The sequence below is a fragment of the Pavona decussata genome, unplaced genomic scaffold (assembly GCF_977016875.1).
Source record: "Pavona decussata unplaced genomic scaffold, jaPavDecu1.1 SCAFFOLD_64, whole genome shotgun sequence".
NCBI classification, from domain to species: Eukaryota; Metazoa; Cnidaria; class Anthozoa; order Scleractinia; family Agariciidae; genus Pavona; species Pavona decussata.
The window spans coordinates 2,142,867-2,157,708 of record NW_028145484.1 but is presented as its reverse complement, the minus strand read 5'-3'; the positions used below and the strand labels follow the sequence as shown (position 1 = coordinate 2,157,708).

Here is a 14,842-nt window from a genome sequence, read left to right as displayed (position 1 = left end):
AAAAGGAAAAAAACCCCTGGAAGCTGGGCATTTAGGACCAGAGCACAGTAACCGGGGTGGCTTGGTTAATAGGGCGAATTTTATTTATCTGTTTATATGGGAAATTTCAGCCCGGTTACTTAGATAAAAAAATCACTTCTTAGCTTTAGCCTTGTATTCCTTTGAGCGTTCGAGATCCGTCCTGCAACTGTGAAGCAACCACAGGCCCGAACATAGATACATCATCCACGTAAAGTTTTTCTAACCCCAGTTGTTTGTCAGCGTTGAAATCAAGGCTAAATAGGAATTAATTTTCGAGTTGTCCCGGTATCCGGCCTGAAGTCAGTTCCGTGTGGGAAAGATATCTATCCCGGTTACCCGAGATTGACTGGGCGAGCCCGCTTGCTCATGTGAATACATCGAAATTTTTAAAAAGGAAACATTGCTGAGGGGAGATCTCGGTAACCAAGCCTGAGTCTGATTGACTGGCCTAACATGAAGCAGCCCTTCGATAATCATTTTTTTGTTAACTCCTGTAGTTGCTTCAGTCGCAGCTGCCTAACAATTTCGACAAAATTTCGAAGCAAGGGAAGCCCAAAGCGAATAGTCCCCTTTTTTTTATCTCAGTAACTAACTTGAAATTTCCCATACGTCCCGCTAACCGGGCCCAAAGGAAGCGGCGATAGAGAAATTTCGGCAAGATTTCCGCACGGGCTGGCCCGCCTTCTCATACGAAAACATCGACATTTTTACCGACTGAGGAAATAGTGGTGACGCGCGATCGTAATATCGGCAGCACCTCAGTGACGTTAATTTATGTGGGGAAGTTGTTACCGCTTCCTGTCCGAAATTTATTCAGATTTGTTCAAAAAGCTACATACGAGCACTGATCAAACCCGTCATGATTTAGCATATTTGTTAGACATTTCATTTTCATATTCAAACATGTCTAACCTTCTAACTTCTTCAAGACACTTCCAACTTAAGATCAGACAAATTTTAAATCAAGTCTTCCGTTTTAGCATATACAGTCGAACGTCCATTAAGCCGCGGCACCAGTTGTCAAAGTCCCAAAATTACGTCCCTTAATTAATGTAATTTTGACCCCTATTAAACGGCTCTATTAATTAAGTGATCGCGGTCACCCTTTACTAAGTCCCAATTAGTTTCTTCCGTGTTGACTTCTGTCGCTTATTGAAAGGAAACAAATCAAATACGGTAACAAATAGCCAGACAATTGAATTTCTAACGAACTACGATACTTACTGTGGGATCATAGGATCGTGGTGTTTATGTTTTATTAGTCTGTTTCTAGAGGCGTTTCTAGACCATATTCTTCTTTATCATACCATTTTATTGCTGCACTGTAAAGTGATTTTGTGAGCGCCGTTCTAAGTTATAAAATGTCATACAAATTGTGTTTGTGTTTGACGTATATTCTGGGCAACCTTTATTAAGCGGTCACGGTCTCAGAACAGGCGTTATTTTTTTTGCGTTTTTCAGGCAAACGCGAAGCGCGAGTTAAGCGCGACGGGAGAGGCACATGCTTCGCGCTCGCCTCCGCTCGCCTGAAAAACGCAAAAAAAATAAATAAATAAAATAACGCCTGTTCTGTAGGCTAACCTGTATTAATTAAGCGGTCACTTGGCCATTTCCCGAGGATGACCGCTTAATTCAGCTTCGACTTAATTTCGTCGAGTTTGGGACAAATATTATTCACTGTAGTTGCTAGTAAGTAACAAAGCAAATTGGGAAATGACAAATGTCAACAAGTAGATGTTTCAAAAATATTTACAATTTGAAAACTGGATGAATCGAAATGTTAAGAACTTAATTAAGCAACCATAAACGGCAACGTTAACGAAAACCGTCAATTGAAAACAAGTTTTCAAGCTTTACTTGAACTATCTCGAGATAATTCTAATTCGTTCAACTTATTGCACAATGTGGCTGGACTAGCTGGGAACAGTCGATTGGTAGGAACGACGTTGATAAGGAAAAGGCTCATTTGTATTTACTTTCAACACATAATTTACACATGCGTCGTCGAAAACCCTCGTCAGTGGTTCCCGTGTTTGTTTTGAATCTAAGACGACTTCATGGAACAATACGCGTAAAGTAACCTTAGATCCCAGACTGTGTCCCCCATCACCGGACGGTACTGCATCTACGCCCAACTTTACTAGCGTTTTGTTGGAAGAGTCTCTATCAGTGTAAATAACAACTTCGAGTCGAGTCGAGTCCGTTTTCCTCACCGATGAAGCTCTTCTGTGCCTTTCATATTCCACGATTCACCTTCAGCAAAACTGATTACCGACTCGGCGACAACCGAGTGTGTAAAATGTCGTTATATTTATTACCGGCCTCAGCAAGAGGCTCGGTTGTTGCATGTAAACAATTCCAAGAGGTTCTTTTTTGTGATACGGTGAATGCTCTATCAGCCCGAATCTCCTCCCCATGTATTAAAGCCCCCTAAGTGATTCAAACCATGCTCAGTTGGTCTTGAAATTTAACCGAGTTGTTTTCAACGTTAGGGAGTTTTATTGTGTTGGGGTAAAAGTTATATTGTGTTTCTGACAGTTGCAATCCATTTCTAGTGTGTTCCAGCTAGTCGCGATGTAAAACGTTAGAAAAGCTTCTTTACGTTTTGCGTAAAACTCGGGATTTCAAACAAACCCTACCCCGCTCTCTAACAAGACCCCTTCCCCCGTTTTTGAGACCTGAAACAAGGAAACCCCTAGTTGCGCTTTACGGAATTTGAGTATTTCAAAAGCTTTTTGTTAAAATTCATCAAAAGAGGCGGTTAAGAAGTCATTTATTTCCAAGATATATAAGTAGAGCTTTTTAGATCCCTCAATTGTAAAATCGGGAACATCGTTGAAAAAAAGGAAAAGATTTCAGGGCAATCCAGCATTGTCGATTTTTCCCCAACCCTTTTTCTTAAGCTTTGTTTGCCAGTCAGTAAACCACAACACATTTATTTTGCACCATCCTTCTTTATTTAGTTTTCAACTTAGTATTACAGACTTGCATCTAGCGAGTAGTTTGAGACCACTTTGGAATAAACATGTCAAGCGAAACCGCCAGCATAATCACTCGGGCGCCTTATTTCTCCTAGCCCCTATGCCTTACAGCCCCTTATTTTTATTATAAAGGTTGAGGTGCAGTTGCAATTGCTACCTTTGTTTGGCGTCATGCAAAGATTGGCTCGCTCAAATTAAAAACGCGCCAAAGTAGCAGTTAAAGCTGTACAGGTAAACTTTAACTGGGGAAGTTGGCCATGGTCCCGCGTCCAACGTAATGGCGTCACCAGCCTTAAGATTGAACACCCCACCTGCATACAAGGTACCCTGGCTGTTTCCTGGTTTCACCAGCGGTTGGGTCATGGTAATGACTTTGTTGTTCACGCGAACATGAACTCTTCCATTGTTGAGGTAGTAAATTTGAGCGTAGATGTAGTACCGTCCGGAGATGGGCACAGTTAGTTTACCATCTTGGTACTTCATGCCGCCTGCAATGTGACTGTTAGGAGCGCTAAGAGACCAGTCTTTGATCACTAAAAAGAAATAGAAAAACATGAAGGCTTACTGTGAATTTTACACCTAATTTGCGTTCAATAATGGTAATCCAAAGCCATTATCCTCAGTTGACTAACATAAGATTGTTTCACTGAAAAACATCCTTTTATTTTCAGTTTGCTCGCTCAAAGTCTTCTGCGTAAATTTAAGTTTTATACTAACTCTAAAATGTGCAACATAAGCATCATTGAAGATGATAAGTGCTCTTTTTTGCAAACAAGAAACTTGAATCCCCAGCAATTGGTCTGGAGTTAATTTTGATTTGAAATTTTAGCTTTAAGAGCATATACTTTAATGGAAAAATATATGCTGTTATACAGGGCTTTGGAGAAACTAATTACCTGTTCCTGACCTATAAGCTGTTTCTCCTTTTTTGACACTCTCGATGTGAGCAGATGGTTTGTTTGGATCCTGAAAAGAGAAGAAAAGAAAAATGTTGTTGCTACACACTGGCCGTTCCATTCCATTGAGGTTTATTGTGTCAATGATACTGATCATAGTTAATTGACATGAATAGCTCTCAGCAAATCTTGCTGCTGAAAATTAAGAGCAGTTGTCAGTAACTTTCGAGAATCCGGGGACAGAAGCGAAAATTCGAATTTTTTTTTATTTGCTCCAAAAGACCCTTTTGGTGAACTATTTTCAAAAATAATATTCAAAAGTTCCGGCGAATTTTTATTTTGGCAAAAATTGGGAAAGTTCGAAATCGGCCAAAACGCGACCGATGGCCCGATTGAAATTATGCAAATTACTACATTTTTAAAACTCTCGTTCAAGACAAGGTAGCGTTTTCTCGAGTTGACACTTTCACAATCGTTTTTACATCCCTTGTGCTTGCTTCTAAACTATATTTTATCTCCACCTGAACATTCTTTCATTTAAAGTTGCCCACGTAAAGAATACAATGTTTGCTATTCCTTAGATAGAGTGATTTTTGCCATATTTCAGATGACCATATCATCAAGGGTATACAAATATACTGGTAATGATATCACTTTTTTGAACGGACAATTGTTCTTATTTATCATGTTAAAATATTTAGTTTGGCCCGCGAAAAGCGAGCGCGCTAGGTCGAGATGTGTGGAATGCACTTTGACACAATTCGCCATTTCAGTACTTCATGTTCCTCCTGTTACTTTGCACCTATCAATACACTTCACGGAAGCTTTTAGATAAAAGCCAAGGTCTCTGTGTTCATTTCATGCTTTTATACACGTAAATAACTAGCTTCAAACTTGAATGCTCCCCATATTAGCATTAGGTTATCAAATGATTCCTTTCAGGTAAAATTTTCGAGTTTATATTGAGCCGTTCAAGCGAGATGAAAGAGCCGTTCGCAGGGAAATAACTTGAAATCAGTGAAATTAATACCCTGTCTCTCATATCATGCAACACTTCCAAACTACCGTTATTATTAAGCTAGAAAGCGTAAATGCTCCCATTTTACGTGACCTAAATCAGAATTTGCCTAAAATATTAAGAATAAAGTCCACCACAAGAAAAAACTGAAAAAATCGCGCACCGACGTAAATGTAAACATCAGCCGGCGTTTCTCGACTTGCTACATGGATGAAACGCGTCCGTTATTTTACCTCTGTATACATTTATTATCAGAAAGTTGAAACAAAAAATCTTCTCTATGCCCATCTGTATAAATGCACTCGCCAATCAGGCTTTGATTTTCTGTATGTTTGTCGAAAATACTGAAGAATAGTGCAAGATAATAATTTGTTACTGACTACTTGACTCATTCAATCACAACCGGATACATGTAACACGACTGGAAACTAGATATAAAGAAATGCTCTTACTTGTACGTCTGCAATCGTTACTCACATTATATCTGGCGATATCACATCCCCGAGGCAAGGCTGAAAATTGTCTCAAAATCCGCATATTAGAGATTCAAAGTTTTGAACAACGCAACAACTTTCATTGCGTGACAACTGAAATGTGATACACAAGCGCGCGAAAAGCACCTGAATAAACAATGTCAAGATTCGCCCTTGTGATGACAGTGCGAAAATGATTTTTGAAATTACAAGAAGAAATTGAGGCAAGTCAAGGTCTGCAAGGTATATTTGATTGCCGGATTGAAACGAAAATCATGTTTCCTCCTCTCCCCCCATCACCTCCCCCCCCCCCCCCCTCTAGGGGATTGTACCGAATTGTCATCATCAACAACAACAACAACAACCTTTATTTTCCTCAAAATAAAGCCGAAATTAACTGAAATGAAAGTAAACAAATCAAGAGCTTTCGAAACCTCAATGGGGTATTTCAATACTATCCTCAAACAAAAAGTTTGGAGGAGAGTGAAGTTTTTTTTTTTTCGCCATGGCACCTCTCCGTGCGGATCAAGCTCAAAAAATGCGCAAGATTTGTAATGTATGCAAAAAGGACGTTCGCTCGCACCTATAAAGGCACAAAAGATCGGGCCTATAAAGAAATTCAGGACGAAATAGTGTTGTTGCTAGGGCAGGTAAAGTGTTTTCATTTGAGTGAAACTGAGAGCATGAAAGAACATTTTATTTCTTTCTCTGACTTTCCCTATTTTTTTTAAACAGAAATCCACTGCTATGCATTACTTGACTTTATTCCAGGAATTATGATTTACGATTGAAACTTTCCGTTCGTCTTTATACAGCTATTTCAATTAACGTTGTCGGATCAAAGCTAAAAGCTTAAAGACAAGACCGAAAGTTTACGTGGGATTTTTATGAATAAATTTATCAAAATCAGTCATGTTTGGAGAAAACAATAGGTTGTAATTAGCAGTACAATGACCTGCACGTGCAGGGATGATTTTGATCATGATGAAATTATTCATAAAAAATAATCTCACAAAACATTGCGGTCTTGTCTTTTAGCTTTATTTTTATCCGACAACGTTAATTGAAATAGCTGTATGCTCTCACCACCGAGAGAAGTAAGGCCTTCGTGTGAACTGGAACAGTCAGAAACCTTTAACGACGAAGGGAGACCGAGGAATGAACAGCAAAGAATCGCTGTCATTGTCAATGCATGTCCTGTGGGTTAACGCAATCCAAGTGGAACTCGTAATTAAGTTATATCTTCAACCATGCCATATAAAAACCACTATAAATTGAACAATCACTGGACTATGGTACACAGGTTCAAAAGATACTCTCACTGGCCTTGAAAAAGGCTGTTCGTATGGTGGATACTCTGGAGCACGCTAGGAGGATTTAACAATGACAACGTCAGACTTACACAGTGACGGCCTGTAAGCGATAACACCGTCTTTAAGACCGAACACGAAAATCTGAGAAATACCAGTCGTGCCCCTCATCCTTTGACACTAATGCGCGCTAGAAAATAAATTAAGGTTAAACTTTTATCTTAAAATTTGATAAGCCCTTCCGTAAGCAATACTAATGTTGTGTAATTCCAGTTCACATTTTATCGCCATCAGTGACTCATCTCAAACAGACATTAAAGCTAGGTTTAACAAGTTAACTTAAAAAAAAGTTTTTTTTTTCGTTCCATTCACGGTAAACGTCCTTATTACATTGATTAACCGTATAACGCATTGCAAATATTGCGCACCTTTTGAGCTTGATCCACAACTTTTGCGCGTTGATCCATGGCGAGAGACAAACTTCACTCTCCTAAATATAATAGCTTTTTGTTTGAGGATAGTATTGAAATACTGCATTGAGGTTTCAAAAGGTCTTAATTTGTTAACTTGATTTAAATTAATTTCGGTTTTACTTTTCCTGTAATGTTATTTTATTGATGAGAATCCGGCACAGACAATACAGAGTGAAAACTACATGATTATTGTTTCAGTCCATTAAATATACCTTGCAGACCTTGACTTGCCTCAATTTCTTCTTGTAATTTCAAAAATCATTTTCGCACTGTCATCACAAGGGCGAATCTTGACATTGTTTATTCAGGTGATTTTCGCGCGCTTGTGTATCACATTTCAGTTGTCACGCAATGAAAGTTGTTGCGTCGTTCAAAACTTTGAATCTCTAATATGCGGATTTTGAGACAATTTTCAGCCTTGCCTCGGGGATGTGATATCGCCAGATATAATGTGAGTAACGATTGCAGACGTACAAGTAAGAGCATTTCTTTATATCTAGTTTCCAGTCGTGTTACATGTATCCGGTTGTGATTGAATGAGTCAAGTAGTCAGTAACAAATTATTATCTTGCACTATTCTTCAGTATTTTCGACAAACATACAGAAAATCAAAGCCTGATTGGCGAGTGCATTTATACAGATGGGCATAGAGAAGATTTTTTGTTTCAACTTTCTGATAATAAATGTATACAGAGGTAAAATAACGGACGCGTTTCATCCATGTAGCAAGTCGAGAAACGCCGGCTGATGTTTACATTTACGTCGGTGCGCGATTTTTTCAGTTTTTTCTTGTGGTGGACTTTATTCTTAATATTTTAGGCAAATTCTGTTTTAGGTCACGTAAAATGGGAGCATTTACGCTTTCTAGCTTAATAATAACGGTAGTTTGGAAGTGTTGCATGATATGAGAGACAGGGTATTAATTTCACTGATTTCACGTTATTTCCCAGCGAACGGCTCTTTCATCTCGCTTGAACGGCCCAATATAAACTCGAAAATTTTACCTGAAAGGAATCGTTTGATAACCTAATGCTAATATGGGGAGCATTCAAGTTTGAAGCTAGTTATTTACGTGTATAAAAGCATGAAATAAACACAGAGACCTTGGCTTTTATCTAAAAGCTTCCGTGAAGTGTATTGATAAGTGCAAAGTAACAGGAGGAACATGAAGTACTGAAATGGCGAATTGTGTCAAAGTGCATTCCACACATCTCGACCTAGCGCGCTCGCTTTTCGCGGGCCAAACTAAATATTTTAACATGATAAATAAGAACAATTGTCCGTTCAAAAAAGTGATATCATTACCAGTATATTTGTATACCCTTGATGATATGGTCATCTGAAATATGGCAAAAATCACTCTATCTAAGGAATAGCAAACATTGTATTCTTTACGTGGGCAACTTTAAATGAAAGAATGTTCAGGTGGAGATAAAATATAGTTTAGAAGCAAGCACAAGGGAGGTAAAAACGATTGTGAAAGTGTCAACTCGAGAAAACACTACCTTGTCTTGAACGAGAGTTTTAAAAATGTAGTAATTTGCATAATTTCAATCGGACCATCGGTCGCGTTTAGGCCGATTTCGAACTTTCCCAATTTTTGCCAAAATAAAAATTCGCCGGAACTTTTGAATATTATTTTTGAAAATAGTTCACCAAAAGGGTCTTTTGGGGCAAATAAAAAAAAATTCGAATTTTCGCTTCTGTCCCCGGATTCTCGAAAGTTACTGACAACCGCTCTTAAAATGCCACTGAACTGCAGAGAGGTACATGCCCCAAACGTGGACTTAAACCTGAAAATAGAAGATTCTGGTTCAATCCTCCTGATTCCTTTGCCATGAATTAACGTTCTCATCATAAACCAGAAATTGTTGCTTCGGCTGGAATTCAACCGCATTTTAATTAATCTCAAAAAACAGTGAAGTCGTGATGATTTAGATGAGAGCTACCTTGAAAACTGCGCTAAACACAAATAGTCCAGCATGGAATTTTTAGCTGAAATCTAGTTTAAAGCCATTCAGAATGTTAATTAACGAATCGTACCTGTAGAGAACATTTGCAAGGTGTTCCGCTTTCTCCTTTTGCTCCAATATCCCCCTTTTCACCCTGAAATGGTATATTTCGTATGCATGGGTGAGAGAATCGCAATTTAGTGTAACAGAAAACAGCTGTCAGCTTTACATGCTTTAATTTGGCTCCATTATAGAAGAAAATAATGCCTTAATCACAAGTTTCTCATCTTTACCTTTGCACTTCCATTTCCATTTCCGTGAACATTGATGTTGATGGGGCGGTTTGGAGTGGCACAAACTTTCTGCTGCAAAACAAAGAAGGCCAAATTAAAAAGAATTATTCCCTTCCTATGATAATCGCGTCATTTAGTCAACGATTGAAGTCGCGCTTCTTACAGAAATTATCTGAACTAGTAATGAGACCGGAATTCTCGACGACCTGTTTTTAACAGTTTTGTGCGCCAACGAACTGTTTTTCACTGTTTGTGCGGCAAATAAGCGTTGAACCCCAGCAACTACGTATTTGTGAAATTATTATTCTTCCAACTGAAGTTGCTAAACAAGAAGTTAAGCAATTTACTGAAACGGTGGCGAAGCCTTGTTGCTTTCGCTTGAAATACAAACTTTAGAGAGAAATGAATTGACTGAAAGCGACGAGTTGAACCATGCTGAAGGTTTCGTTTGACAAGAAAAATTTCACAGGACGATTGCTCAACATATAAATTCTACGGAAGGAAGTTTTATTCTACGGTCGAGTCCGAGCCAAATTTTCCGTGTAGCATTGTTTCGAAGTGTGAAAGTATCTGACTAGGTGCTGAACTGAGAGATCGACTAAAATGAAATTTTTGGATTAAAAGAAACAGTCTAACAATCAAACAGGGTCACCCATTGCAGAGTATTAAAGCAAATTTATAATTGAAATGTTTTCTCCTTGTTCGTAGATCATTTTGCATTCTTTCAAAGCATATTTATGTAAGCTATTACATCCGTTGATATGTTAAGTTCGGATGCCTAGTTCGCTGAAAATTTAAATTGTAGAAAATTTTAGGAAACGGCATTTTATTCCCGGAATTTGCTGGCTGCTGTTGATTTTAAGAAAATGCTAGCTGACCTTTTGTCATGGTTTTAATGACAGACATATTTGCCCCTTTGAAAACGAAAGAAATTTGTTTTCCAGTCGGTTACGAAATTTTGAACTGGCATTTTACCGAAAAAAACTGTAGACGCGTTCTTTGCGACTAAATCCGAATTTCTGAGGCGGTTAGCTCGGCTATCCGAACAGATATACACCCGGCGAAATGAACCTGAGTGACGGGTTGGTACCCACGAATTAATCCAGCTTACTTGGTTTGCAGAAGTATTTCCCGCTTGGCAGAAATGCAAGTTGGCGCAAACCAGGGCAACGAAGATGAAAACGAACTTCATGATTCCGACCGGCGCTGAAATTTTAGAACTCTGTAGAGTCACTCAGATCATAGAATTAGGCCCACATGGAATACGCGTGTCCAATATGAATCGAAATTGTTTATTAAGGGCAAGTAAAAACAAGCACTGCCTTTGTTTATTCTAAGGCATGATGCAATAACTTATGACGAGGCATTCATGTCTTTTTCAAATTGAAGGTCTTGAATCTGATATCCTTCGTGTAAAGGAATTCACGATGCGAAATTCTTTCATCTTTCAGTCATGGCCCTACCTTGATCCCAGAAGCGGTTTTCTCCCTTGTTTCCTCAAAAGTCGTTGTCGCCGCTTAGTGGCTCAATTTTGTTTGCGGAGAAAGAGTTATTAAAGAAAAAGATTTTACAATCCTCTATATCTGGAACGGTTAAAATTTGTAATCATATCGGCGAGTATTAAGAACTCCTGGCTGTTAATTTTTAAGCCGGCATGAATTTCCCGATACACCGCATTCAATTTGGTAATCAGAAAACACAGTATATACTGGAAAAGAGGAAAAATTGTTAGTTTAGCACTCTCGGCAACGATACCCGAGGTTGTCCTGTGGCGTATTCAATCCAAACAGCAATTGTTATGTAAAACAGAAATAAACTGTTTTGCACCCTAAATATAAGAGTAAACCTTTACTGTAATGTTTGCTAATAAGGTATCGGCAGGCAAACGTTTTGACAGCACGATGAATGAGTGTCGAATAACGTCCAATAAACATATGTTAAAATAGAAAATATTGGATACCGTGGCATCAGAAAAAAGGAGAATCATATCGAATAATACTTCGCGATTTCTTGGTCGCTTTCTCACACCCGAACTCTTGTATCGTAATTTTCTACCGACTATCTCGAACCCCTGCTAGTTTGTATAAAAAAAAAATTCGTTCCCTTTATCAAGTATCCTGGTCCCATGCAGATGTTTTATTCATTTCTTAAACGAAATTGAACCTCGGAGAGGCGACAACTAACAGGCAACGCTGGAAGAGAAAAAAACTTTGCGGCTCGTTGTCGCCACTGTTGCCGTTTCGCTGCTCAGTTTTTGTTTGAGGGAAAAAAGGAAGAAAACCTCTGGGCGCTGGGCATTTAGGACCGGAGCACAACAACCAGGGTGGCTGGTTAATGGGAGAATAAAAAAGTCACGATTCTTCGCTTTTGCTTGTATTCCTTTGAGCGTTTGTCGAGATGATCTGTCAATTGTGAAGCAACCAAAAGCCCGAACGTAGATACATCGTCCATTTAAAGTTTTTCTAACCCCATTTGTTTATCAGCGTTGAAATCAAGGCTTAATAGGCATTTTCGAGTTGTCCCGGGACCGGGCCTGAAGTCAGTTCCGTGTGGGAAAGATGTCTATCCCGGTTACCCGAGATTGGCTGGGCTAGCCCGCCTGCTCATGTGAATACATCGGAAATTTTTACAAAGAAGACATTGCTGAGAAGAGATATCGGTAACCAAGCCAGCCCGGTTGACTGGGCTCATATATATGAAGAGGCCCTTCGATAATCATTTTTATGTTTACACCTGTAGTTGCTTCAATCGCAGCTGCCTAACGATTTCGACAAAATTTTGAAGCAAGGGAAGCCCAAAGCGAATAGTCCCCTTTTTTTTATCTCAGTCACTAACTTGAAATTTCCCATTCGTCCCGCTAACCGGGCTCATAGGAAGCGGCGATAGAGAAATTTCGGCAAGATTTCCGCACGGGCTGGCCCGCCTTCTCATACGAAAACATCGACATTTTCACCGAGGAAACAGTGGTGACGCGCGATCGTAATATCGGCAGCACCTCAGTGACGTTAACGTGGGAAAGTTGTTACCGCTTACTGTCCGAAATTTATTCAAATTTGTTCAAAAAGCTACATACGACACTGATCAAACCCGCCATGATTTAGCATATTTATTAGACATTTCATTTTCATATTCAAACATGGCTAACCTTCTAACTTCTTCAAGACACTTCCAACTTAAGATCAGACAAATTTTAAATTACGTCCCTTAATTAATAGAATTTTAACCCCTATTAAACGGTCACTTCTATTCGCGGTCACCCTTTACTAAGTCCCAACTAGCTGTTTCTTCTGTGTTGACTTCTTTTAAACGGTCGCTTATTAAAAGGAAACAAATCAAATACGGTAACAAATAGCCAGGCAATTGAATTTCTAACGACCTACAATACTTACAAATGGTCTCAAACAGTGTAAATAACAACGTCGAGTCGAGTCCGTCTTCCTCACTGATGCAGCTCTTTTGTACCTTTCATATTCCTTAATTCATCTCCAGTAAAATTACCGACCCGACGACAACCGAGCCTCTTGCGTGTGTAAAATGTCGTTATATTTATTACCGGCCTCAGCAAGAGGCTCGGTTGTCCCATGTAAACAATTCCGAGAGGCTCTTTTATGTGATACGGTGAATGCTGTATTAGGCTGCGGATTTTGAAGGCAGGCCAAGCCAACCAAGAATACCGGAAGAAGCAGGAGATGCGGTTGATTTTCAAATATGGAATTTTTAATCCTAGTGGCTTTAATCAGGACCTCAGTTTTTCACTTGCTCGCGCGCTGGCATGCGCCGCCACGTGCGTCGCACACACGCGCGCGATTATGAATTCAGGCACGTGAGCTTATTTAACGAGCTTTTTAACGTTATAGTTTTGTACCTTGAAGTAGGCAGCATTGCCGAAACGTCGGTTGAAACTCTTTTAACAGCGTGGATTTTATAATCTTTAAATTCTCTATTAGCCCGCACCTCCTCTCTATCTGTTAAAGCCCCCAAGTGATTCAAACCATGGTCAGTTGGTCTTGAAATTTAACTAAGTTGTTTTCAATGTTAGGGAGTTCTATTGGGTTAAGGTAACAATTATATTGTGTTTATGACAGTTGCAAACCATTACTAGTGTGTTTCAGTTGGTCACAATGTAAAAAGTTAGAAAAGCCTGTTTACGTTTTAGGTAAATCTCGAGATTTCAAACAAACCCCACCCCGCTCACTAACTGTCTAAAGAGACCCCTTTCCCCGTTCTCGAGACCTGAAATAAGGAAGCCCCAAGTAGCGCTTTACGGAATTAGAGAATTTCAAAAGCTTTTAGTTAAAATTCGGGGGTTAAGGGGTCCTTTATTTCCAAGATATATAGGCAGAACTTTTTAGATCCCTCAGTTGTAAAATCGGGAACACCGTTGTAAAAAAGGAAAAGATTTCAGGTCAATGCAGCATTGTCGGTCTTAGCCATACCCTTCTGTTCAAGCTTTGTTTGCCAGTCAGTAAACCACAACACATTTTGCACCATCATTCTTTATTTAGTTTTCAACTTAGTATTTCAGACTTGCATCTAGCGAGTAATTTGAGACCACTTTGGAACAAACATGTCTCTAACAAAACAGAGTGCAAAACCGCCGGCATAATCACTCGAGCGCCTTATTTCTCCTAGCCCCTTACAGCCCCTTATTTTTGTTACAAAGGTTGAGGCGCAGTTACAATTGCGACGTTTGTTTGGCGTCATGCAACGATTGACTCGCTTAAATTAAAAACGCCCCAAAGTAACAGTGATAGCTGTACAGGTAAACTTTAACGGTGGAAGTTGGCCATGCTCCTGCGTTCACCGTAATGGAGTCACCAGCCTTCAGATTGAACACCCCACCTGCATGCAAATTTCCCGATGCACCGCATTCAGTTTGGTAATCATAAAACACAGTATATACTGGAAAAGAAGAAAAATTGTTAGTTTAGCACTCTCGGCAACGATACCCGAGGTTGTTCTATGGCATATTCAATTCAAACAGCGAATTGTTATGTAAAACAATAGGAAACTGTTTTGCACCCTAAATACAAGAGTAAACTGACCTTGCTGTAATGTTTGCTAATAAGGTATCGGCAGGCAAACGTTTTGACAGCACGATGAATGATTTTCGAATAACGTAGAATAAACGTATGTTAAAACAGAAAATATTGGATACCGTGGCATCAGGAAAAAGGAGAATAACATCGAATAATACTTCGCGATTTCTTAGTCGCTTTCTCACACCCGAACTCTTGCATCGTAATGTTCTACCAACTATCTCGAACCCCTGCTAGTTTGTAAAAAAAAATTCGTTCCCTTTATTATGTACCCTGGTCCCATGCAGATGTTTTATTTTTTCTTAAACAAAATTGAACCTCGAAGAGGCGAGAACAAATGGGCAACGCTGCGAGAGAAAAATGCTGCGGCTCGTTGTCGCCGCCGG

General features: G+C 39.3%; 1 protein-coding gene across 1 annotated transcript; it reads right to left on the bottom strand.

Annotated features, from left to right (window-relative positions):
* Positions 1-2,961: 2,961 nt before the first annotated feature.
* Positions 2,962-10,645, bottom strand: LOC146478401 (uncharacterized). The gene is made up of 5 exons (XM_085111695.1): positions 10,529-10,645; positions 9,418-9,489; positions 9,216-9,278; positions 3,899-3,968; positions 2,962-3,535 (listed from the first exon to the last, which is right to left on the bottom strand). The coding sequence occupies exons 1-5, from the start codon at positions 10,607-10,609 to the stop codon at positions 3,192-3,194; spliced, it is 630 nt and encodes a 209-aa protein (XP_084967821.1). The 5' UTR covers positions 10,610-10,645; the 3' UTR covers positions 2,962-3,191.
* Positions 10,646-14,842: the final 4,197 nt, after the last annotated feature.